Below are 25,246 nucleotides of genomic sequence, written 5' to 3'. Positions count from 1 at the left end.
CTCTTTCTTTATCTCCACTTGCTTCTTCCTCAATATTATCATCAATCTCCTCATCATTTCCAACAACCTCATTGTCTTCCACCACGTCCCTTGATGCACCCGGAAACAAGGCTTCTCTATCCGCCCAACTAGGCAAAGGACAAGATGGATCAAGGAGTCCTTGCCTAGCTAGATGTAGGAGGGGAGGATATTGAGCCAAATAAGCATTCTTCCGATCTTCATAAGCTTGCTTGTGCATGGCTTGCATTAGAAGAGTTACATAGTCTTTCCCAATTTCAACTCCTTGCGGTTTGAACTCTTCATAATCATAGGGGTAATGTGGTATAACAATGGAAGAGGAGGGGGTTTCATGATCACCCTTTTGTTGTTGAATGATGTACTCGGCTTCTTCGGATAGGGGAAGCAAATAGTTGGTCCGGTGGACACTAAGACGGCAAATCTTTGCGGGTAAAGTGAATGATCGAGCCTCACTTGTAAGCCACCCATACTTGGTATCAAGGGAATTGTGAACAACCCACTTAAACTTGTTAATCAAGGTGGACATATCAATAAGATGGCCACCATCCTTAGCCTTGTACTTGCTATCCTTATTGAAATTAGGATCAAAGTGCTTGGCTAGGACCGTGACAAGGCCGCCATTAACAATAACGGTTTGACCCTTCTTCCCACTATCTATATGGAGCCATCTATCAACCAATAGCCTCAAAGAATTGTAAGGCTTGGTGTGAATTCTTCCAATATTCAAAGTTGATTCAAGGAGAATAAAATCGAGTCCCGTGAAATGATTGGTGTCTTTCCTAGCAATTATGGTATTTCCCACAACTTTGTGCCATATTCTTATGCCCGGATGATGGACCAAAAGAGCACGACAAGCTTTAAAATCTTCAAATTTCTTCCCGGAGATTGCCTCCCAAAGAGGCTCGGGATCATACTTCCCATATTGCTTATAGAATTTATGTTCATCGCTAAGACCCAAAATTGCACCCAATTAGGAAAGGAAATGCGTCTACTAGTGTTAGCTAGACGAAACTCAATATTTTCCCTATTCTCAACTTTTGTCACTTTTAAAGAACTTAAGAATTCCAAGACAAGGGAGGGGTATGTTACTTCCTCCATTTCAAACAATTTCTTTAAACCCATGGCATTGAAAAAGACTCTTGTTTGTTCAAGAACACCCAACTTCTCTAAAGCATCTTGGCATATGAATTTGGTGGATTGAATTTGTCTCATAGCAAACTTGACAAATGTATTTCTATGGGAGTCGGAAATGAATGTTACCTCCGGATAATGCAAGAGTTGATTAATTACCGGAGTAGAGGGTGATGCTTCCATAGGAATTTGTTGAGGTGGTTGCACTTCCAAGCTTGGTGTTGATACCACCATTGCCAAAGCCTTCTTCATTTGTAGAGCTTTTTGCCTTTGAGAGAGAGTTGTAGTCTTTGGTGCCTTTGTTGCCTTTGCCTTTGCTTTTGTTGCTCCCTTTGTTCTTGCCATTTGATGAGCTAACCAAGAAAAAGATCAAAAATCTTCAATTTGTAGAATGCCCAAATCGATTTTGAAAGTGAAAGGCTTTGCCTTTATGAGAACAAAAATCAATTCAAAGGTGAAGATTTTGTGCTTGGTTTTGATTGTTAATGAAGATGGAGTGATTGATTTGTTATTTGAAAGATGGTTTGATTTGATTTTGGTGAGTTTTGTTGAGGGTTTTTGTTTTTGAGATGGAGAGGATGAGGGTTTTGATGTTATGGGTAGTGTTTATGTGTGAATGAATGAATGAATGAAGGTGGGGTGGGTATTTAAAGAACTCGACAATATTAGGACGCAGGGACAATCCGTGCGGATTAGGCGCAATCCGCTCGGATTCTTCAGCTTCAAAATTTCAAAAATCCCGCCTAGAGACGGGCGGATTCTGGGGAATCCGCTCGGATTCTTTTTGGATGAGACGGGCGGATTTCGCTTAAGACGGACGGATTCTTGTCCAGAGATTTTTCTTTGTTTTTCTTCAGCTGCAAGACGGGCGAATTGTCTACAAGACGGACGGATTCTGTGAGACGGGCGTCTTTCCAGGAATCCGCTCGGATTCTTCAACAGTCAAGAATTTTGCAGTTTTCAGCTCAGCCCAAGACGGGCGTCTTCTCAGCAGGACGCTCGGATCCTCTGCAGACGGGCGGATTCTCAGGAATCCGCTCGGATTGGTCCTTGTGCATACGGATTCAGTCCCATCCGTGCACCAACGCATTCCCTTATCATTCTTTCTTTCTTTCTTTCAAATCTTGTGTTCTTCATTGTGGGGGCACTACTAAGGCATGAATAGCCTAGGCAATTGCCATCCCCACACTAAGGTAAAGCACTACATCAATTAAAATCATTAGTCCCTCCCTCACTTCTCTCTTTTCATGACAATTATTTTGATCAAAGTAAAAATAAATCCAAAAATGACAAAAATGCAATACGAAAATTGAAATGTAAGTTAGGGAGTTAGAAATATTTACAAGTGGTGGTTTAGGGAGGACTCCACCAAACTCTCATTCTTGATGAGATGTCAAGGAGGCATGTTCAAGGTGTTGTTGATGTTGCTCAACACCTTGAAGAAGTAATCAAAAGCTTGTTCATTGTTATGGTAGAGGTCCTCAATAGACCGTGGCCCTTGTTGTTGATCATGATCGATGGCATGCCCAATGTAGGGATTAAAGATCCCTTCAAATTCGTCGTCCCAAAGACCACAAACTTCATTGAGTTGATCATTGAAAATCTCTTGCTTGGATGGAGACAACTCTCCCAATTTCTTCTCTTGGCCAATGAGGCCATCATCTTCTTCCTTGGTTGATTTTGATGAGCTTTGCAAGCTCTCCTTGTCACAATTCACTTGCTCTTTGAATGGAGCATCTTCAACTTTCTTCCTCCATTGGAGTTCCGATTTCTTCTTCTCATCTTTCCGGCTATAATGATCAATCATGAAACATGGCTCATGCAAACGAGGAGCTCTCATGGTCTTGTCAAGATTAAAAGTTATGCTTTCATCTCCCACTTCTAGAGTGAGCTCTCCATGTTTCACATCAATCACCGCACCCGAGGTGTGTAGGAAAGGTCTTCCTAAGATGATTGGAATGTTGGAATCTTCCTCCATATCAACAATGACAAAGTCCACCGGGATGAAAAACTTCCCAATTCGCACGGGGACATCTTCCCATATCCCTAGCGGTGTCTTCGTCGATCTATCGGCCATTTGAAGAGTGATATTGGTACATTTAAGCTCTCCCATTCCCAACCTTTTACTTACCGAGTACGGCATGACACTCACACTAGCCCCTAGATCACATAAGGCTTTGTTGATCGTTGTGTCGCCAATGGTACACGGTATTGAGAAGCTTCCGGATCCTTTAACTTTGGAGGTGAACTCCCTTGAAGTATTGCACTACTCACCTTGGTGAAGGCGATAGTCTCAAGTTTCCGGATCGACTTCTTCTTTGTGAGGATATCTTTCATGTACTTTGCATAGGCCGGAACGTGATTGATTAATTCCGTGAAAGGAATTGAGACTTCTAAGTTCTTCACAATTTCCATGAACTTTCCAAGTTGATCATCAAATTTAGGCTTGGCTTGACGACTTGGAAAAGGAAGTCTAATCACAATGGGCTCCTTTTCTTTGGCTTTGTCTTCATTTTTCTTTGAGCATTCTTCTTTTGATGATTCCCCTTCTTTGGGACCTTGCACCACAACTTCATTCTCACTAGCTCTCACAACTTCATCCTCAACTTGCTCCTTCGGTGCTTCATATCTTGTACCACTTCTCAAGTGAATGGCACTAACCGTTTCATGTCTAGGGGATTACCTTGAGGTGGTAATTGCCCCTTTTGTCTTTGTGAGCTCGAAGATGCTAGTTGGGTCAATTGTGTTTCCAACATCTTGGTGTGAGCTAGAATGTTGTTGATGGTGGTGTCTTTTGCTTGGCTATCTTTTTGCATTTGGGTGAAAAATTCTTGTTGATTCTTTTGCATTTGGAGGACCGCTTTTTGGACATCAAAACTTTGGTCATTGTGGTGATTGTATGGATTTTGATTTTGGTAACCTTGGTTTTGATTGAAAAAGGGTCTTTGATTTTGATTTCTCATGGGTGGTGGAGTGTATGTTGTTTGAGGGTTTTGGACATTTTGGCTTTTGTATGAGAGATTTGGATGGAACTTGGTGTTTTCATTGTAAAAATTTGAATAAGGGGTACCACTTTTGTAAGCTTGGAAAGCATTGACTTGCTCGGTTGTTCCCCTACATTCACTTGAGTCATGACCCAAGGTTCCACAATTCTCACATATCCCGCTTAGGATTGATGAGGATGCCGTCATGGCATTGACATGATGCTTTGATGATTTTGAGCTTTCCTCAAGTCTAGCCATAGCTTGTTCAAACTTCAAGTTGATTGTGTCAATGTGAGCACTAAGTTAAGCACCCAATTGAGTAACGGTGTCCACTTCATACTTTCCTCCTCTAGTAGCCTTGCGAGGCCTACTATATTGCGAATTATGGACCGCCATTTCCTCAATCTTGTTCCATGTTTGATTGTCATCAACTTCGGTGAACATTCCATTTGATCCCATATTGAGAATGTTCCTTGAATCTTCATATAAACCATTCCAAAATTGTTGCACTAAAAACCATTCGCTAAGTCCATGGTGAGGACATGAGCGACAAATACCTTTGAACCGCTCCCAAGCTTCATACAAAGATTCTTCATCCCTTTGCTTAAAACCCGTAATTTGAGCTCTTAGCATATTGGTCTTTTCCGGTGGGTAGAATTTTTGGTAGAAAGCTGGAGCTAGCTTCTTCCAAGAATCTATTCCAAGGGTGGCCTTATCAAGGCCCTTCAACCATTGCTTTGCGGTGCCGATTAACGAAAAAGGAAATAAGACCCATCTTATTTGGTCTTGAGTCACGCCCGTTTGAGAGATAGCTTCACAATAATCACAAAATGTTTCCATATGAGAATGAGGGTCCTCACTAGGCATTCCCCAGAATTGGCTCCTCTCAACTAGTTGGATGAAGGCGGACTTGGCAATAAAGTTTCCGGTAAGATGTTGTGGGGTAGGAGTACCATTTGGTAGATCCTCCTCGGTGGGTATAGAGTGTGACGAGAATTTAGGCATTGTAGGTGGATTTTGTGTGGTATTGTTTAATGGGTTCTCTTCTCCTTCTATTGCGAAAGGATTGACAAACTCACTAGTGGGTTGAACAACTTCACCAACACCTCCCAAATTCCTCCTAACAAGTCTCCTATTATTCGTCAAGGTTCTTTCGATTTCACGGTCAAAAGGTAACAAATCTCTTTGTAACCTTCTAGACATGCAAAATATCAAACAACTCAAAAACAATTAGAACAAACCTTGAGGAGTTTTACTTCCCCAAGGTGAAAAAAGACACAACTAAAAACAATAAAAGAAATCTTAAATCAATTAAACACCGTCCCCGGCAACGGCGCCATTTTTTATCGGAGCCATTTGGTGTTCACAATTAAGAATATGTGGTCGTTGGTCAATGGTCGATACAAAACACAATTTATACTTCACAAACAACTCTACAATTAGTAAAGAGGCAAGTAAAGGTCGGATCCCAAGGGACGGGTATTGAAATGAAGATTCTATTGCAACTAGTGGTGTCTAGGGGTGTCACAAATTGGGTTGATGTAGAAGGTTACTAAACTAAATTAGCAATGAAAATAAACTAACAAGATAAATGAAATAAGGGTGTAAACAATTGATTAAAAGCACTAGGGTGTCATGGGTTCATAGGGGAATCATGGGATATGATCACACAAACATGTTCTCAAATTATAAGCAAGCAATTATTGTTGTGATGGATTGAGTTGGGTTATATCTTACAATCCTAGGAAAGTTTGGGTCCCGGAGCCGAATCTCTTGGATTGTACAACACCTACAAGTCGACTTAATCTTCCCTACTTAACACATGCATGGTCTAACAAGACTCGAGTTGGGTTATGTCTTACAAGTCAAGTTGAAAGGATAGAAGATGATAGTAAATGCAAGGATTCATAGGCTTAGCATTTCATCAAATATAACATGTGCATGTATTAAGATCAAAACAAGCAAGCAAATAAGATATGAAAGCATATTAATTTAAGCATGAATCATTCCCCATGTTGGTTTCCCCTAATCACCCATTAAACCCTAGCTAAGAGACTACTCACTCATTATCATATTGATCATGCTAGAAAGGTTGTCAATCATACTAACATAATGAAACATGATGAATAAATGAAAGTAATTAGCAATAATTAAAAAGGGATTAAGAGATTATACCTACTAATGATTCCAATAACAAAGCAAGAATAATAGAAGTACTTGAATCCTAGATTGAGAGGTTGTCAATCTCCCAATAATAACCCAAATAATCTTCAATTACCCAAAATAAAGTAAGAACAAGAGAGAGATTAAAGAACTAAAACTTGGATTAAAACTTGATTAATATTTGATTACAATATTGAAGAGAGATTTGATTGATATTAACTACACTAATTATTGATAAGAAGAACATGCTCCTCTAATTAGACTAATGGGGTATTTATAGTGAAAATTAGGGAGGATGCATTAGGGTTAACTAAGGGCTAAACTAGTAATTACACTTTTTAAGTTGAGCAAGGAGCCTCCGGGATTATCCGAGAGAAGGGCTTCTTCATTTCGTAGCTTGAAGAACGAAACTGTGCTGTGCTGTGGTCCGTGCGGCTGGGAGTCGGGACGGCCGGATCTGGGATGGACGATCCGAGCGGATCAAGGAACAAGACGCTCGGACTGGGCATGGGCAATCCGAGCGGATTCCTGGTGAGGACGCTCGGACTGGCGAGGACGGACGGATTCTCTACAATCCGCTCGGATTGTAGTTCAGCAGCTTTCCTTCTTCTTTTTCTTCCCTTTTCTTCATGAATTCCTTGGGGATTTCCTTGGGGACTCAAGGATCCTTTTCTCAACAATGCTCTTCTACTATGCTATGTACAAAGGCCTTCTAGTCTTGTCTCTCCTTGATGCTTGGTCATTGAATATGATCAATTTAGCCTTGTTTTGCCATGAAAATGCAAGATTCTTACTCCTTTCCTACCAAGGGATCAAAATCTCAAAGAATATGCAAAACAAAGAACTAAAGATAAGAAATGACCCAAATAGGCACTAAAAAGCATGGAAACAATGGTAATTCGGGGGCTAAATATGCGCCAATTATAGTCGCATCAGGCTTGCCAACGATCCATCATGCTCTTATGCATATGATATATATTGGACATGTGCATGATTATTCTAATGGCGGAAACATTAGTAACCTTTAATTATGTCATCAACTATTCTTAGGTTCAAGGAACGACCATGACTGCTAATGGCCTTTCCATTTTCATTTACATGAATAACCTACGTTACTTGTTGATTCGATGTGTATGTCTCTATACTTATTCAACATCTCATGATGTGATTGGACTCATCATAGTCCATTTTCATCCAGAATTGAAAACTCAAATACTCCTTTGTGAAGGAAGGTATTAGCTCATCATTCTTCAATGGGTGATGAGTTATAAATTTTATAAGATGATTGCTCCCACTAAATTCCATGTCTACACATGATAACTTCCAACTCCCACTTAATTCCACATAATTCGCAATTGACTCCTCAATTGAGACATTTTAAGAATTGAAATATATATTGCTTTGTTTAAGTTATTTGAGATAAAACCATATATGTTCCCATCATATCCTTTCAAAATACTTATTTTGAAGTGGTCTCATCTTAACCTTATGGAAAGAGATTTTAATCTCTAACTCATTCATATCATAATGATGCGTAGCAATGTCATTGTTTAAATATAAATAATATCTAATACATGTCCTTCAAAATACCCTTTTCGGAAGGAGGTTTAACCATTTCATTTTCATAATGAGGTTAAGTAATGACATTTGCGTGGTTAATACTTAACTTAGCTATTAAGGATATCGGTATATCAAACCTTGCAACCTCTAGTCATAAATCTCATTTATTTTCTAGGATGTAACTTTGATTCATTTAGGCTCTTAAGTAAATATCAATGTTGAAACTATTGGTCAAAATTTATCATAAACTAGTCAAAGCTCTTGTTAAGACTTTACATTAGTCATTTTCTTCCAAAACTTTCTTTTGGTCTCCTCGTGTAGTTATCTTGAGAAAACATTCTCTTGATTACAACACTTGGTCTCTTTTGTCATGTAGATCTATTCGAGACCATAGATCTCATCTATTGGGCAAACTATATAAATAGATATACCTTTATTCAAATCATTCTCCCTTGCGTAGATCTCATTTACACAAGTACATAGATTTATCTTGGTGTTGTGTCCTCATTTTTCTCCCACTCTATCTTTAGAATAAATACACTAGAGATTCAAAGATAGTATATGAGACACAAATAATGATTTTTGAAGTATAAGGAGGACTATCTCATAGGTTGACTAATTGTTTTAGATTTTGTAAGTGTACTTGGTGATTAACTTTCCTTTAAGAGAGTTCATTAACTCAATATCACTTTGTAAATGATCATACACAAGTCTTTAGCTTGTGGTTATATAATGAATCCCATCATTATAGTTGTTAATTAGATCACTTTAAGTGAATAATCATATGTTTCTATGAGCAAGCATGTATAGAAGAATTTTAGAACAAGGATAAAAATGATAAAACGGGTGACTTGGGTTGCAAACCAAGCCACCATTATCCAAAATACAACCAATTATCCAAAATACATTTCCATGTCAAACACGGAAATCAAAAGGTTCTAAAATCCAAAACATAATTAAAATAAGACAATAAAAAGCAAAGCTTCATGGAAGCTATTCCTAGCTTCTCGATGGTTTCTCAAGCATGCTTTTCTTTTCCCTTGTCCTTGCTTGGTGGAGGCCCTATTTACAATAAAAAGGGGATACATTATCACAACTTTGTATCACAATACCATAGTTGAATTAGAAACATAAAAGAAAGGATAGTCATTTACCTACTGGAGTGATCTTTCCAGCCTTAATATCACCAAGGTATTTGGAATAATTTCTTTTCCAATGTCCAACACCATTACAATAATGGCATTTATCAAGAGGACCCTTCTTGATCTTGGAGGTGCTAGCTTCATAAGTCTTAGCTTTGGTGAAAGTGGGAGCTTGCTTCTTACCCTTCTTCCCATTCTTTTTGAACTTCCCCTTGCTTTTGGTGCTTATGTTAAGCACATCTTTTGGTGGGTTCACATTTAACCCCATGTCCCTTTCGGCTTGCACAAGTAACTTGTGCAACTCTTCAAGAGACACGTCCTTGTCTTGCATGTTAAAATTCACCCGGAATTGAACATATGCCTTGACTTTGGATAAGGAGTGTAGAATCTTATCTACAATGAGTTCTTTGGAGATTTCAACCTTTTGAATTTTCAAAGTCTCGACTAGCTCCATTAATTTGAGCACATGAGGGCTAACCTTTTGGCCCTCTTTGAAGTCGAGATCAAAGAATGCCGCGGCCGCCTCATATTGGACGATCCGCGGAGTTTGTGAAAACATTGTCACAAGCTTGGAGTAAATCGACTTAGTAATTCATAATTACTTGTACCAAAATATTTTACCAAATATAAATCACAACATCTTGTATTTACAATAAATTATTCATTCAAATGCAATTGTTTCTTTAAACAATAATTTCATCCAAGTAATAAAACAATTCGATTACTTAGACCGTATCTTATTTAATCAAATTACGATGAGACACGTAAATATTACTTCCAAAATCGTCCGTCAATTTTAAGTAATTTAATTGACCCGTATCGTCATACGATCAATTAAATGATCAATTAAGAGTGTTACCCTTTAGGTATGACCTAAGGGGATCAATCGTCACCACCGTCTCACGACGATAATGTCAAACTCTAGTCACCAATCATTACCGATATGTGTGGACCGATTGTGATAAAATATTACTTCCCAATTGTATTCTTTAAAATGAGACTTAAACATGTGATCATTATGATCAACAGTTGTGATCGCATTATTGTCGGAGGACACATATTCCAACAGCAAGCTCCTCCAAGCCCAAGTACAGTGCCTCCTCTAGGGACAAGTGCCACTACTGTTGTGGTGTTGGGCATTGGAAGAGAAACTGTTCCAAATATCTTGGCGACATTAAAGATGGAAAGGTTATTCGAGTAGGTATATGACTATCCCTATCTTTTATGTTTAAATCTCAACCTTGGTATGATGATACAAGTTGTGATGATTACCCTTTTTATTATAAATAAGGCCTCCTAGAAAGGACAAAGGCAAGGAGAAGCAAGCCTAGAGGATCATGTGGGAAGCTAGAGTAGCCGACCGTGGTGATGAATCATTGGAAGCTTGGCTTTAATTTGCTTTGTCTTTAATGTTATGATGTTTTTGAAGTTTTTAGAACTATTTTGATTTCCTTGTGTGACTTGGAAATTGGTTTGTAATCCTTTAAACAATTGTTGTGCTTTGGATATTTGTGGTTTGGTTTTTAACCCAAATCACTTGTTTTATTACTTGTTCTAAAATCATCATCATAAATTACTTGCATAGTGAAACATTAGATAGACAACTTAAATTGATCAAATAGACGATTATGATGATTGGATCATTATATGTCCATAAGCTATGAATTTGATTCTCCTTATGTCATTATTACTAAAAGTAACAACTTACTTATGTAAGATCAATTATAAAGTTGCGATGAGCTATTGAACTCATAAAGTAGGGAATTTAAGATACCATACGGACACATTATTCTAAACGGATAGTCAACCGGGAGATACCTAGAATAGAGAGTCTATTAAACATATGACATGGACAAGACTCGCATATTACATGAATCAAACTGCCATGTTAGGAATGGCCTTTTGATAGCTAATACATAGTCTAGATAGACTCCTAATATTCCACCGTATATATGTTTGTAACTCATAAAGCTATCTCTCAAGAAGATAGATGTATTTCTGAGAGATAGAGTGGGAGTAGATTGGATTGTTCCAAACATGTCTTATAGTGTTACTTTGTGAAAGTAATGAAACTATAGAGTGGGGACATAGTTCAGTGGGAGTTTATCGCACGTGTCTTATTGTTTAAAAATATTACTTTGTGAAAGTGATAGTATCATGACCTTGTTACATACGAGCCGAAGCATTACAATCCGAAAATGGTTGCTCATGAGTAGATTTACTTTAAAGTGAAGGTCTCTTTAAAGGTAAATAGAGCTTCAGAGTACACAAATGCATAAGATTTACATGAAGATGTTGATCAAGATAATTGTGTTAGGAATTGCCGCATTTCATTCTAATGAAGAATGGCAAATAAAATTCACTTTTCTAAAATGGGAATTTAGATAAGGAAGTGTTTGAAACACAAAACCTTAGATAAAGATTTAAGTGTCCTAACATCTTACGCGTAGCTTTCTTAAGTGAACCTAGGATGGTCTTAATCAAGCATTAAAGGATTATACTTTTCATGTGATAATAGTGAATGGTTTCATTCGCATGATTGAAGAATCATGATTATACATGAACTTCAGTGGGAGCCAGAATCATGTTTCCATGTCTTATATATTGAAGACACATTACTTATTGAGAATAATGTACCAATGCTCTCTTCTGGCAAGAGTGATTGGGAGACTTGGAATGGGATGCAAAGTATTCTAGATTTTTGAATCTATGTGAGAGAATATTGGCATAGAGTAGAGAGTCTTATAAAGATAAGATCTTTCATACATGATGTACATCAACAAGGTCAAGTAGGCTATTCATGTTGATAGAAGTGGAAATACTATGATGGAGTCATAGTCATTCACTAAACCTATTAAGTTGTTGATTACATGAAATCGATTTCTAATGTTTCTGCCATTAGAATGATCATGTATGCCAACAGACGCACATGCCATGATGTGATATATGCTAAGAACATGATAATTCAATAACAAGATAATTCCCATGATATGGCTTGTGAAAGCCTTAAAGAACATCCTTGAGATTCTTGAGAAGAATTAAGGATTCGTTCATATGTTTGGATGATAAACTAAGTTATGTGTTGAAGGGTTGCACAAACTTTAGTTTCCAAACCAAAAGGGATTTGTTGAAATTCTAGGGTATCTTATTGATTAAGGAGTAAGAGACTAAAAAAGTGTTTTAGTTTCGCACATTGCAAATTTTACAAAAGGAAATTAAGTAAATTGTGGTAAAATGGTCAACGTAGGGATTAAGGGTGAATCCCTCTACAAATGACATTATCACAAGTTATGTGATAACAGTGGGGGCATCTTTTGAGTTAAAGAGTCCATGTCTAGTAAGATGACTAGACAAATAATTAGTGATAAATTCAAGTTATTAGAAATAACATTGAATAGAAGGAAATAGCAATTGACAAAGTTGGAATATATGGATATAGGGTATATCCACTTGTCAAGCTTTTATTGCAATATTACTAGTGTTAATAGTACACTAAGATTATGGGATATGAAGTAGTAATAGTGTGTTAACTATTCATATGTGATAATCGCATTTATCGTTTGAGTTTTATTAAACTCACCCATTACCTTGTTAAATCCAAATGGGTTGTTGAGAACAAATTGAACTCGATTAAAGTGAACTGGATTGACATGGTATTCGCCCCTAGTTACTTATATGAGGTGATGACTCGAAGTGACTAGAGTGTGATGCGATTGATGGCAAGTTCAACTGACATAGAGTCATATGGGATGACTAGTCGATCACATAGGCAGACTGTATGGGACACTCTGTCGGGCAGTGACCGCTTATAGAGTTCTGGTAATTCATAAAGCCTGGTCGTGACAAGAGCTACTATAGTATTCTTGTGAGTCAATTCTTTTGACTAAAGACTATTCGCCCAAGTTGGCACAAACTCCTGATTAGCTTTGAGTTATACTCTACGACTTCGTAAATGAGGTCAAACTGGGTATATTTTGGGTTATGATGGACTGTGGCTGAACGAACGTAATAAGGCGATAGGAATTGTGAACCCCTTGTCAGAGTTGTTTGAAATCTCAAGGCCACTCGAGGAGTAGTTAACTGGAAATGCGTGGCCACGCTCGGAAGGTATCTATGGTAGATAATTCCGGTCAGACAGTTACTCTCCAGATCGAGGAAACCACTCAAGATATGATCAAATATAAGTACGACCTGCAAGACACCTTGCATTGAGTGGGAGATTGTAATAGGACAAGAGAATTGGTGACACACACTTGTCTCGGACAAGTGGGAGATTGTTGGAAAATGTGTACTTAATAATAGTGTGATCACATGATTTAATATCATAATTAAATCTCATATTAAGAATACGTGAGGGATAATTTATTATGTAATCAATTGATCGTTATTAATCGGTAATGATTAGCTGACTAGAGTTTGCATTACTGTCGTGTGATAGTGGTGGTCAGTTGATCCCTTAAGGTCACACCTAAAGGACAATTCCCTTAATGGATAAATTGATTAATTGTATGACGATACAAGGTAATCAATTCCTTAAAAGTGAACAATTTACTTGTGAGAGAGAATATTGATATCTTATTGTAATAGGATTAAATAAGATTTATTTTAATAATAAAAATGCTTTATTACTAAAATTGCTTATTGTTTGAGAAACAATAGAGATAAGAATGAATGGTTAATTATAATTACAAGATGTTGTGAATTATAATTATATGACCCATTTTATCTGTATGATCAAGTATCACTAGTCAATTTGTTGTATGTTATTTAATTAATTTGTAAAATGATATTTATGTGATAAATATGCATCAAATTAATTAATAACATGTAAAATACTACATGTGACATATTGTGTGACAAATGACAAATTAACAAAATAAAATGGTGGTCCATTTTATGGTATATGGACCGAAATGGAGGGAGTGTAAGTGGGTGTGATTATTTTATTATATGTGATAAAATATAAATAATTACACCTAGCCTAACATAGCTTACACTACCTACATTTTGATAAGATAAAAAGCAAAAAGGAGATTCCATTTTGGCTTGTTCTCCTTGCCTCCCACCGGTTGCATGCTTCAAGTATGAGAACATTCTGTTCTCATTTTACTTGTTCATTCATTCACTTATTATCTTGCATGAAAAACTCTCATATGCTCATCCTTCTCTCTAGTTTTTTCTCAAACAAGATTTTGAGATTCACAAGCATTTGTTCATCCATTCTAATATCACAATAACATTACTAGTGTAGTAATAGTAATAATATTAGAATCATTTTAAGGGTACTAGTATAATAATCTAGTTAATTAGTATACTAGTTTAAGGGTAAGTCTTGGGTTCAATCTAAGGAGGATTTCTAGACTTGGGATCTTGGAGGATCATCCATCACATTAAGCTCAAGAACAAGTGAAGGAAGGTGACCTTACTTGTGCCCTATATTTTGAACCATATAGCAATGTAAGGGACATTGTTTTTCTTATAAATCTTTCATTTTGTTATGCATGCACTAGATCTAAAGAACTTATAATTAAGAAGTTAATTAATTCACCATTAGAGAAGTCTAATAATAGGTTAATAAACCTTTCACGAAGGATGTGACGATTAGTTGCAAATGGATATTTCAGCCTTGGCCTTCTGGAGTTGCTTGAGAATTGAGTTCTCGGGAATCCTAGGTTGAATGTCAACGTCTGGGACGATTTGGTCATTGGTTGTTGGTAGGTTGTTTGTTGGGTTTTTTGGGTTCTGGTAAGGGCGTCCTGATCGAGTAAGGTGATAAATCTCTTTAGTCTGCTTTCCCTTTCCTGAGACAATGTAGAGGTCGTCCACATTGTCTCTCCACATACCGTTGATTTCGGGGTCGCGAGGGTACCTTGAAGGGGTATTCCTCATAGGATAGTTTGGTGTGGGAAGTTTTTCTGTGGGTAGTTTTTCTGAAGGTGATTATTGTGGTTTATGTTGAGAGGTGCATGGCAGAATGGTCGCGGAAGCACTCCCTTTTGGAATTGAGAGTTTTGGGTGTTTGAGGGACCCTCCCTTGGACGTGGCATAGGTGTTAATGGGTTAAATATTAGCCGGTGGTAAGCATCCTCGAGTCGGTCAACCCTCTTCAAAATACTAGCTATGGCTTCCTCGATTTGCTGAAACATGGCGAGCATGGACACGACGTTGAACACGAACATCCCGTCTGGGGTGTCCTTTTCCAAAGGATTGATCTCGTCCTCAGCAGGTAAGATGAGCAGCGAGTAATCCAGAGTTGGCTCGTCATCCTAAATGACGTGAATTCCCAGAGGGTATGTTTTGTTGTTCGGCTTTTGCAGTGGAGGTAGAGGTAGTTCTCCCTTCTCGATCATGTCCTAAACGGCGTGCTTCAGTTTGAAGCAAGTTTACGTGTCATGGTCTTTGCCTTGATGATATTGGCAATAGGAGTTAGGATTCCAAATGCGGGTTCTCCCTCCTGCAGGCGGGTCCGGAGTTGACCCGATTGGTTGCAGTTTCCCTTGGTCCATGAACCTTTTCAGGGCGTTAGCGTAGGTCGATCCCAAGTTGGTAAATGTCCTTTGGGAACGCTCGGATTTCTTTACAGTTGTCTCGAGGAGGTAAACCTTGCAATTTTGTTTGCTTGACCTTAGGGGCGAGATCCAGTTGATGTAGACCCCTAATAGCCTCTACCTGTAGTCTTGGCTAGAACGCCCTTTCATAAGTCATCTTCGATACGGGTCCCGAGGATCTGCAGATCCTGGAAGGTTTTGATGTTCTGATACCTTTGCAGGTTGTCATAAACTGGATGGAGATTGTTGAAGAATTTTTCCACTAAGCTTGACTCGCTTGGTTTGCTGACCAATTGGGTGCTCACTCTCCTCCAACGGGTAAGGAATTCCGTGAAGCCCTCCTTGTCATTTTGGGCAAGGACCTCAAGGATGCGGGTGTTGGCTTGAATTTCGACGTTGTCGGCGTATTGCTTAGCGAATTCAACGGCAACTTCGTCCCTAGTGGTATTGCTCTTTGGGTCGAGGGAATAGTACCATTGACGAGGAATCGGTTCCAAGGACGATGGGAAGATCCGGGTAAAGAGTTCTTGCAGTGTCAAACCCAAGGCCTCACACAAAGACTCAAACTTTAGTTGGACTGGGTTTTCTAAAGTCTCTCAGGAATGTAATGGACTTCAGAAATGGATTAAAAATACTAAATGAGTTGTTAAATTCATGAAACTTGGTGACAAATTAGTTACATGAGTAAACTAACTCTAAATGAATTTTCAAGATTTTAGAGACACTATAAGTATTTATATGGATTAAATAAGACTAACTGACAGAGAGAATCAGACAGCTTACGCATGAGTATTATTTAAAACTGAATAGGGACTAAATGATATAATTATCAACACAAATCCCACAGAATACCCCCAGGGAAGTAAGCTAAAAAATTGGACAACTTAAATTGAAATTTATCACAGCTAGGCACAGATAAATAACCAACTCAAGCCAACAGCAAAGCCAAACAACCCACAGTCTAAGCACAAGATTGAATGAATATCACCAATAGACTTTGTTCAACACCTACAGTCTAAGCACAAGATGTTAACAGGCCTTACCCGTAACTAAAGACTAAGCACAAGTTAAAGAGGTATGAAATTGAGAGAAATTTCAGGTTTAATATTCAGCAAAAAAAGCTGCCTCAATGCAGTTAGGGTATAGGTCCTTATATAGGCCTCTTTCTTGGAATTATGTTACAATTTTACCCTAGAGATCTTATCTAAGGGCCTGGTTTAGTTCTTAGGATAGAAACAAAGTGATGGAAATATTTCACAATGATAACAAAATAATTTAAGGCAAACTGAAATAAAACAACAGAAAACTGCAACTGATAGTGACAGGCTGCCTTCTTGGCTGTTGTGTTGCTTTGGCTGGGAGTATAAGGGCGAATTAGTGCAGCTGGTGCTTTGACTTTGGCTCAAAGTGGCATCTGAAATATGGGGAGACAAACAAAAAGGACCTTAGTACCAGTTCTCCCCTTGTTTAGCCAGAAATGGCAATCTGCTTTATGCTTTATGTCCCTTTCCGCAACTTGTCTTTCAGCTTGGTTTTCTCTTGGATGCAGTGTGAATTAAACCTGGCTCCCTAGGACTTTTCTGAGCTTAAGTGAGTAAAGTTTCAGCTGGCCAATCTGGCAGCTAGTGTACGAGCTTGTACTGATACTTATGACCTTCCAAAGCAGGCCTGGCAGTGGCTATTATTAGGGCAGTGTGGTTGGGACTGTTACCTGCTCCCTGATCAGTATTGGCCTGCTTCCTGGCTCCTGCTGCAGCCTCCCCTGGTTGAATAAGGCTTGTTCTCAATCCTATAGCCTCCTTATCAACTGACTCATAGTAAGGACAGAGATCTCCTACATTAAAAGTGTCATGTACTCCATAGTCACCTGGTAAATCAACCTTGTAGGCATTTGAGCCAATCCTTTCAACAAATTCAATGGGCCATCAGCTCTTGGTATTTATTTGTTCTTTCTCCTAGCTGGGCACCTTTCTTTTCTCAGATCTATCAGACCAGATCCCCTGGCATGAACTCTTTCTTCTTTTGAGGGACCTTATACTGCCTTTTGTACCTCTCATTAACCTTCTCAATCTCCTTCTTGATTGATTCAAGTAGTTTTAGCATCTATTCAGCTCTGGCCTTAGCATCAAAGTTCATATCCCCTCTTGGAATATTAGACAAGTCTAAGGACATGAGTGGATTAACCCCATAGACTATCTCAAATGGACTATGACCAGTTACAGCAGATCGTGCTCTATTGAATACAAACTCATCTTGTGACAGTTTCAAATCCCAATCCTTCAAGGACTTGCTAACTATGCACCTCAGGATCCTTCCCAATGTCTTGTTCGTGACTTCAGTTTGGCCATCTGTTTGAGGGTGGTGAAAAGCAGTGAAAAGCAACTTTGTTTTCAGAAGCCTCCATAGGGTCCTCCAAAAATAGCTCATGAATTTGGTGTCCCTGTCAAACACTATGGTTTTTGATACCCCATGTCGCCTCACAATTTCCTATAAATAGAGTTCAGCAACACTAGCAGTATCCTCAGTCTTTTTGCATGCCACAAAATGAGCTATCTTGTTGAATATATGAACAACCACCATCACAGAATCCTTGCCCCTCTGAGTCCTGGGTAATGCAACAATAAAATCCATGCTTACATATTCGCATGGCTTATCAGGCACTAGTAGAGGAGTATATGGCCTAGCCTGGAAAGAGCTCTTGGCTTGTTGACACACTGAACATCTTCTGAGAATGACCTGGACATCTCCCATCATTCTGGGCCAATAGAATTGATCCTGAAGGATATCTAGTGTCTTTTGGACTCCAAAGTGACCTCCCAAGCCTTCTGAGTGAACTTCTCTTATCAGCAGATCCCTATAAGAACCCTTAGGCACACACAGCTTGTTGCCCTGGAACAAGAATCCTTCCTGTAAGAGATACTTGATCCCTGGGATCTTTTGTCCCTCAATTTGAGTTACCCACTCCTCTGAAAAATTAGGATCCTCCTTGTACATCTCCTTCATAAATTCAAACCTAAGGACCTTATTTTCCATGACTGACAGTAAGGAGTGCCTTCTTGATAGTGTATCTGCCACCACATTTTGTTTTCTTTCCTTGTATTTGCTTTAAAATGTGAATGACTGCAAGAACTCCACCCAATTGGCATGCCTGTGACTCAACTTGTGTTGACCATTGATATATTCCTGGGCCTTATGGTCCGAGTGCAACACAAATGGTTTAGGCTTCAGATAATGATTTTAATGCATCAGGGCCCTGATGATAGCATAAAACTCCTTGTCATAGGTAGAGTATCTTAACCTAGCTCCATTCAACTTCTCACTGAAATAGGCCACTGGTTTCTGAGCTTGAATTAGAACTGCTCCAATGCCTACTCTACTGGCATGACAATCTACCTTAAACAGTTGATCAAAATCTGGTAGCTTCGGGATAAGGGTTTCACACATTAACTTCTTAATTTTTTCAAAGTACTGCTGAGCATTTTCAATCCATTGAAACTCTCCTTTATTCATGCACTCAGTGATTGGTGCCACAACTGAGCTAAAGTTTTTGATGAACTTCTGTAAAAGGAAGCCAATCAATAGAATCCCCTGACTTCAGTGATTGTTTTAGGTACTAGCCAGGGCTGAATTGCTGAGATCTTCTCCTGATCTACTGATATACCCCTTCCATATACAATATATCCTAGAAAGGTCATCTCTTCAACCATAAAGGTGCACTTTTCTAGCTTGCCAAATAGTTTCTCTTCCCTGAGAATTTTAAAGACCGCTCCAAGGTGCCTGAGATGCTCTTCCCTGTTGTTGCTGTAAACTAGTATGTCATCAAAGTATGCCATAACAAACTGACCTAAGCATGACCTTAGTACTTCAGTCATCAACTTCATGAAAGTGATAGGTGCATTTGAGAGCCCAAATGGCATTACAAGCCATTCATACAACCCATGCTTTGTCTTGAAAGCAGTCTTCCATTCATCTTCTTCCCTGATTCTCACCTGATGGTATCCTTGCCCGAGATCAATTTTAGAGAAAATTCTTGCATCACTAAGTTCATCAAGCATATCATCTAACCTTAGAATTGGGAATCTATACTTGACAGTGATGTTGTTAATGTCTCTACTGTCAGTACACATTGTCCATGTTTCATCTTTCTTGGGGACAAGTAGTGTAGGGACTGCACAAGGACTTAGAGACTCCCTGACAAAGCCCTTTCTCATAAGCTCCTCAATTTGATGTTGTAACTCCTTGTTGGCTGTTGGATCACTCCTGTAATCAGGACTGTTAGCTAGCACAGAGCCTGGTACAAGATCAATATAGTGTTCAATTCCCTTCAAGGGTGGTAGTCCACTAGGTAGTTCTTTTGGAAACACATCTCTGAACTTATTGATCAAAGCTTGAATTTCTGCAGGTAATTCTGAACCCTTCTTTTCAGCCACTTCCTTGGACAGCAGGATGAATACATGTTGTTCTTGCTTCAATTCTTGAATCATAGCCTCCTGAGACAAGAACAACACACAACTGATCACTTCTGGCATGTTTGGACTTTCATAATTCCTTTGATTTGGTGGTAAGGGGGTCAACGTGACCTTCTTACCTTCATATTTGAAGCTGTAAACATTCTCCTTGCCCTGGTGAGTTGTATTTCTATTAAATTCCCATGGCCTCCCTAGCAGCAGGTGGCAAGAATCCATGGGTACAACATCACCCAGTACCTCGTCTTTGTACACTTTTCCAATAGAGAATGGAACCAGACAATTCTTTTCGACTTTAACTTCTGCTCCCTTGTTTAACCATCTGAGTTTGTAAGGGTTTGAGTGATCCTGAGTCACCAGATTCAGCTTATGGACCATGGTGATGGAAGCCGAATTAGTACAGCTCCCTCCATCTATGATCAAGTTACAAACCCTTCCCTGAACTGTGCATCTACTCCTGAAGATCAGGGATCTTTGGTCAGCTTCTAATGGTGCCTGTTGTGAATTCATGACTCTCCAAAAGACCAAGTTGTGCTCTGTGTTAGGGTGAGCTACAACCTGATCTTGGCATGACACCTCCTCAGGTTCTATTTCCTCCAGCACTAGGTTTTCTTCCTCCTCACATTCAACCAATCCTTCTCTTTCCCACTCTTCTACTTCCATTGTTGTCAGTGCTCTCTTAGAAGGATAATCCTTTCTAAAGTGGCCAAATCCTTGACACATAAAGCATTTAATCTTTTCCTCAGTCACAGGTGGGTTGGGTCTCTGGTTCATGGGGGCTTTTCCTTTATCTAGTGTAGGTGGGGCAGCTGGTTTAGGTGTATTCCTGTTCCTGACACCAGTAAATGGTTTGAATGCAGGTCTAGTGGTAGTCTTAGACACTGCAGGCTTAGCCTTCCATATTTTCCCAACTCTTAATAGCAGGTTAACCACATCATCATAAGAACACAGTAGTTGCATCCTAACCTTTGTAGCAATACTCTTATCAAGACCCTCTAGAAACCTAGCAATCCTTTGCTGAGGTTTTTCATTAATCTCACACTGTAAGGTTAATTGCTCAAACTCCCTCAAGTAGGTTTCAACGGGCCTCTTATCTTGCCTAAGTTTTGACAATTTAATAAAGAGATCCTGATTGTAATCTTTGGAAACAAATTTAACCAACATCTTTTTCTTATGCTTTGACCAAGACATAAGTGGTTCCTTCCCTTCCCTAAACCTTTGGTGTTTCAGATTATCAAACCACAAGGAAGCATAACCCTTTAATTTCAAGACAACAACTTTAAAAGCCTTAACATCAGTGTAACCTTTATAGTAAAAAAATTCCTCAATAACCCTGATCCATTCTAATAAATCATCGGGATTTAGGCTACCAGAAAATTCAGGGATCTCTACCTTTAGGTGCTTGTCTGTGTGCTCAGGAACCTCCTCCTAAGTCTTTTTGCTTTCTTCTGATTCTGACTCATATCTATGTAGTGGTTGTCCTCTCCCTGCTCCCACAAAGAAGCCTCTGCCTCTTACCCTTCCTCTGGCAGGTGGTTGTCTTCTTGGATCATGGTTTGGGATCCTCTCTATTACTGTGTGGACAACATTGAGCAATGTATCCACATTTTCTACTAGAGTTTCTATTCTAGTCTCAATACCAGTAAGCCTCTCTTCACTCATGGTCGTTTTTGTGTTTTTGTTGTAGGTAGGGATAATGAACTCACACTTCTCTCAACACAAGACTAACACAAAGGTGAAATTGTGTTATATCCTTGCTCTGGTTACCAAATTTTAGTGCCAAAACCAAGGCCTGGCACAAAGACTCAAACTTTAGATGGACTGGGTTTTTTGAAGTCTCTCAGAAATACAATTGACTTCAGAAATGGATTACAAATACTAAATGAGCTGCTAAATTCATGAAACTTGGTGACAAATTAGTTAACTTAGTAAACTAACTCTGATTGAATTTCCAAGATTTTAGAGACAATCTAAGTATTTAGATGGATTAAATAAGACTAACTGACAGAGGAAATCAGACAACTTGATACAGGAGTATTGTTTAAAACTGAATAGGGACCAAATAATATTATTATTAACTCAAATCCCACAAAATACTCACATAGAAGGAAGCTAACAATTTAGACAACTTAAATTGGAATTTGGAACAGCCAGACACAGATAAATAACCAACTCAAGCCAACAGCAAAGCCAAACAACCCACAGTCTGAGCACAGGATTGAATGAACTTCATCAACAGACTTTGTTCAACACCTAAAGTCTAAGCACAAGATGTTAACATGCATGACGCTTAACTACATACTAAGCATAAGTTAAAGAGGTTTGAAATTGAGAGAAATCTCAAGTTTAATATTTATAAAAAAAAAGCTGCCTCGATGCAGTTGGGGTAAAGGTCCTTATATAGGCCTTTCTCTTGGAATTCTGATACAATTTTAACCTAGAAATATCATCTAAGGGCTAGGATTAGTTCTTAGGATACAAACAAATTTATGGAAATATTTTACAATGATAACAAAATGATTGAAGGCAAACTACAATAAAACAACAAAAAACTACAACTAATAGTGACAGGCTGCCTTCTTGGCTGCTGTGTTACTTTGGATGGGAGTATAAGCATGAATTGGTGCAGCTGGTGCTTTGACTTTGGCCCAAGGTGGCATCTGAAATATGGAGACAAGCAAAAATGACCTTAGTACCAGTTCTCCCCTTGTTTAGCCAGAAATGGCAATCTGCTTTATGCTTTATGTCCCTTTCAGCAACTTGTCTTTCAGCTTGGTTTTCTCTTGGATGCAGCGTGAATTAAACCTGGCTCCCTAGGACTTTTCTGAGCTTAAGTGAGTAAAGTTTCAACTTGCCAAGGTGGCACCCGGTGTTCGAGCTTGTACTGATACTTATGACCTCCCAAAGTAGGCCTGGTAGTGGTTGTTATCAGGGTAGTGTGGTTGGGACTGTTGCCTGCTCCCAAATCAGTATTGGCCTGGTTCCTGGTTCCTGGCTCATGCTGTAGTTCCTGGCTCCCTTAAAGGCCCGGATGTGATTAAGTGGATCCTCCACTCCTTTGAACATAGGCACATCGGTTAAGGTGAAGTTGTCAGGTAGTGGATCCCCGACGGGAGTGAACCTTTGATTGTGTTCGAGGTGAATGTTGTTTCCACGGGCCAATAGTTTCTCAATTTTCATTAATGGCGCAGTGTTGTGTTATCCGGTTTCCTTATTTTTCAGAGTGTCGATACGGATCTCGACATGGTCCTGAGTAACCTTGAGGGCTGTGAGCAGGCTCGCCAGTTGAGTTGTTGTGAGATTTCTGTTGTCATCGTTGCTGTTGTTGGACGAAGCTGAAGAGGGGGTCATGGTTCTGAGGCAGAAAATGGCTCACGTTACATCCCAATCCGACACGGTTTAGCGACTAAACACAGACAACATATAGGACAGAAAGACACTTTGGAATCAACGAGACGAGGGCGACCGTGCGTGGTATCTCGATACTAACTCGATTGATTGTGCGACGGTGTTGACTAGACTTTGACTCGTGTTCAACGTAATGGCGTGATGTCGTTAAAAGAGTCTCTAAGTGAGACGACTCATAAGTAAAGACAAGAGGCGGAATTGGAGTGGTGGACTAAAATTTTCGAAAATAGAAATTTTCAAAAAGATAAATTTGTTGATTTATGGACAGCCTTCGAAGAGTAGTGATCTCCAGAGAGTCAGCCAGTTAAAAAGGGCCGTCTTAGGTTTGTTTTCAAAAGACAGTTTGAGTTAAAGTTGCGGCGGCTTTAAAAATGATGCGTTGTTTCCGAAGACGGTTTTTTTTAATTCAAATTCGTGCGTTTTGAAAATAGATATTTACAAACTTTGAGATTGTCGTGGTCTCAGAGACGGTGTATGTTCCTCGGGATTTGGTAAGTCCTCGAAAATGGTGTGTTATTCTCGGGTTTAGATAAGGCCATTATGTCGGTGCAAAAGTCCATTATGTCGGCGCAAAACGGTTTAAAATCAGTGTTTTAAAATTGCCTTTATGATGGCATGAAAAGTTGCTTTTTGAAAAGGTTGAAAAAAACCGGTTTGAAAATCGTCATTACGATGGCATAAAAAAGTGTTTTTGCTGAAACTGTTGTAAAAACCGGGTTTGAAATTCGTCATTACGATGACATAAAAAAGGTGTGCAACGGTAGGCGAAAGACCGAGGTTTGAAATCGCCATTATGACGGCGCGAAAAGGTGTTTTGAAAGTTTGAAAATAACACGGAAGGACTTATGATCACAAAGCATATAAGCACTCCCAATTCATTATATTATGCATCATGCTGACACAGGTTTTGGCTTAAAAGGGTGGTTATACACCATGCAATCAATCCCCAATTTTTGAGAGGGATGCCAATCCAAACAAACGGTGTATGATTGGTGCCATAGCCTCGTGCACGTGTGAAGTGAATGCTCTTTGGCGAAACAAAATTGTGTAACGCCAATGGTATGCTTGACGCAATCGGGATTCGAAACGCAGGGATGAGAAAACTCACGCCGACGGGACGAGCCAATTGGTCGGTAAAGGTTAGGTTGTGGGACCGGACAAGGAACTCGGTTATGACCGTAATAACAATTAATGCACTTCAACCAAGACCTCGTTCGAGTTTAACCATCCGGGATCGCAAAGACACAAGTGTCCTAGTTTTCCCCAGCGGAGTCGCCAATCTATGGACATGGGCCACCTGCACACCAAGCGAATCTGTAGACGTGCAGCAATCGGAAAGCCACACTCGGTGACGTATATATATATATATATATATATATATATATATATATATATATATATATATATATATATATATATATATATATATATATATATATATATATTCATAGTAATCATACATATTTTGAGAGGATATCAATATGATGAATGAATAGAAGCCAAAGCTTGGAACTGTCAATCGTCACTACGCTTGGGTGGCCGGTCACACTCCTAAGAATGGAAAGTTAGAATCTCCATATGATAAGGCCATCAAAGAGAAAATTTTAAGTTTGAATAAATATGTCACTCCTACCATTGGTGGTCGGTTAAATAATTGTGCGTTTAAATAAAATTTAGTTGCATAATGGTTTTTGTGTATGTAGAGGATCTATGAGAAGGAGGTAGAGGAAGGAAAATGGAAGCCTCAAGGACGTGATGACATTCTTGCTAGGGCAATAGGCAAAGCAGAGCATCTAGGTTGTGTGAGAGGGGTATCGACGCATGTT

The 25,246-nt window shown here is 39.0% G+C and overlaps 1 protein-coding gene and 1 non-coding gene across 2 annotated transcripts; one reads left to right on the top strand and one right to left on the bottom strand.

Annotated features, from left to right (window-relative positions):
• The first annotated feature begins 4,659 nt into the window (after window positions 1-4,659).
• LOC141610003 (small nucleolar RNA R71) lies at window positions 4,660-4,766 on the top strand. Its single transcript, XR_012527900.1, has one exon. It is a non-coding gene; the product is annotated as a small nucleolar RNA R71 (small nucleolar RNA).
• A 14,017-nt stretch (window positions 4,767-18,783) lies between these two features.
• On the bottom strand, window positions 18,784-21,674 carry LOC141607798 (uncharacterized). Its single transcript, XM_074427147.1, has 3 exons — window positions 21,531-21,674; window positions 19,161-21,440; window positions 18,784-19,104 (listed from the first exon to the last, which is right to left on the bottom strand). Exons 1-3 carry the CDS (start codon window positions 21,672-21,674, stop codon window positions 18,784-18,786), a joined length of 2,745 nt encoding a protein of 914 aa, XP_074283248.1.
• Window positions 21,675-25,246: the final 3,572 nt, after the last annotated feature.

Source organism: Silene latifolia, chromosome 10 (genome assembly GCF_048544455.1).
Source record: "Silene latifolia isolate original U9 population chromosome 10, ASM4854445v1, whole genome shotgun sequence".
NCBI lineage: Eukaryota > Viridiplantae > Streptophyta > Magnoliopsida > Caryophyllales > Caryophyllaceae > Silene > Silene latifolia.
Note: the sequence above shows the minus strand (reverse complement) of the source record. Positions and strands in the feature narration are given on the sequence as shown.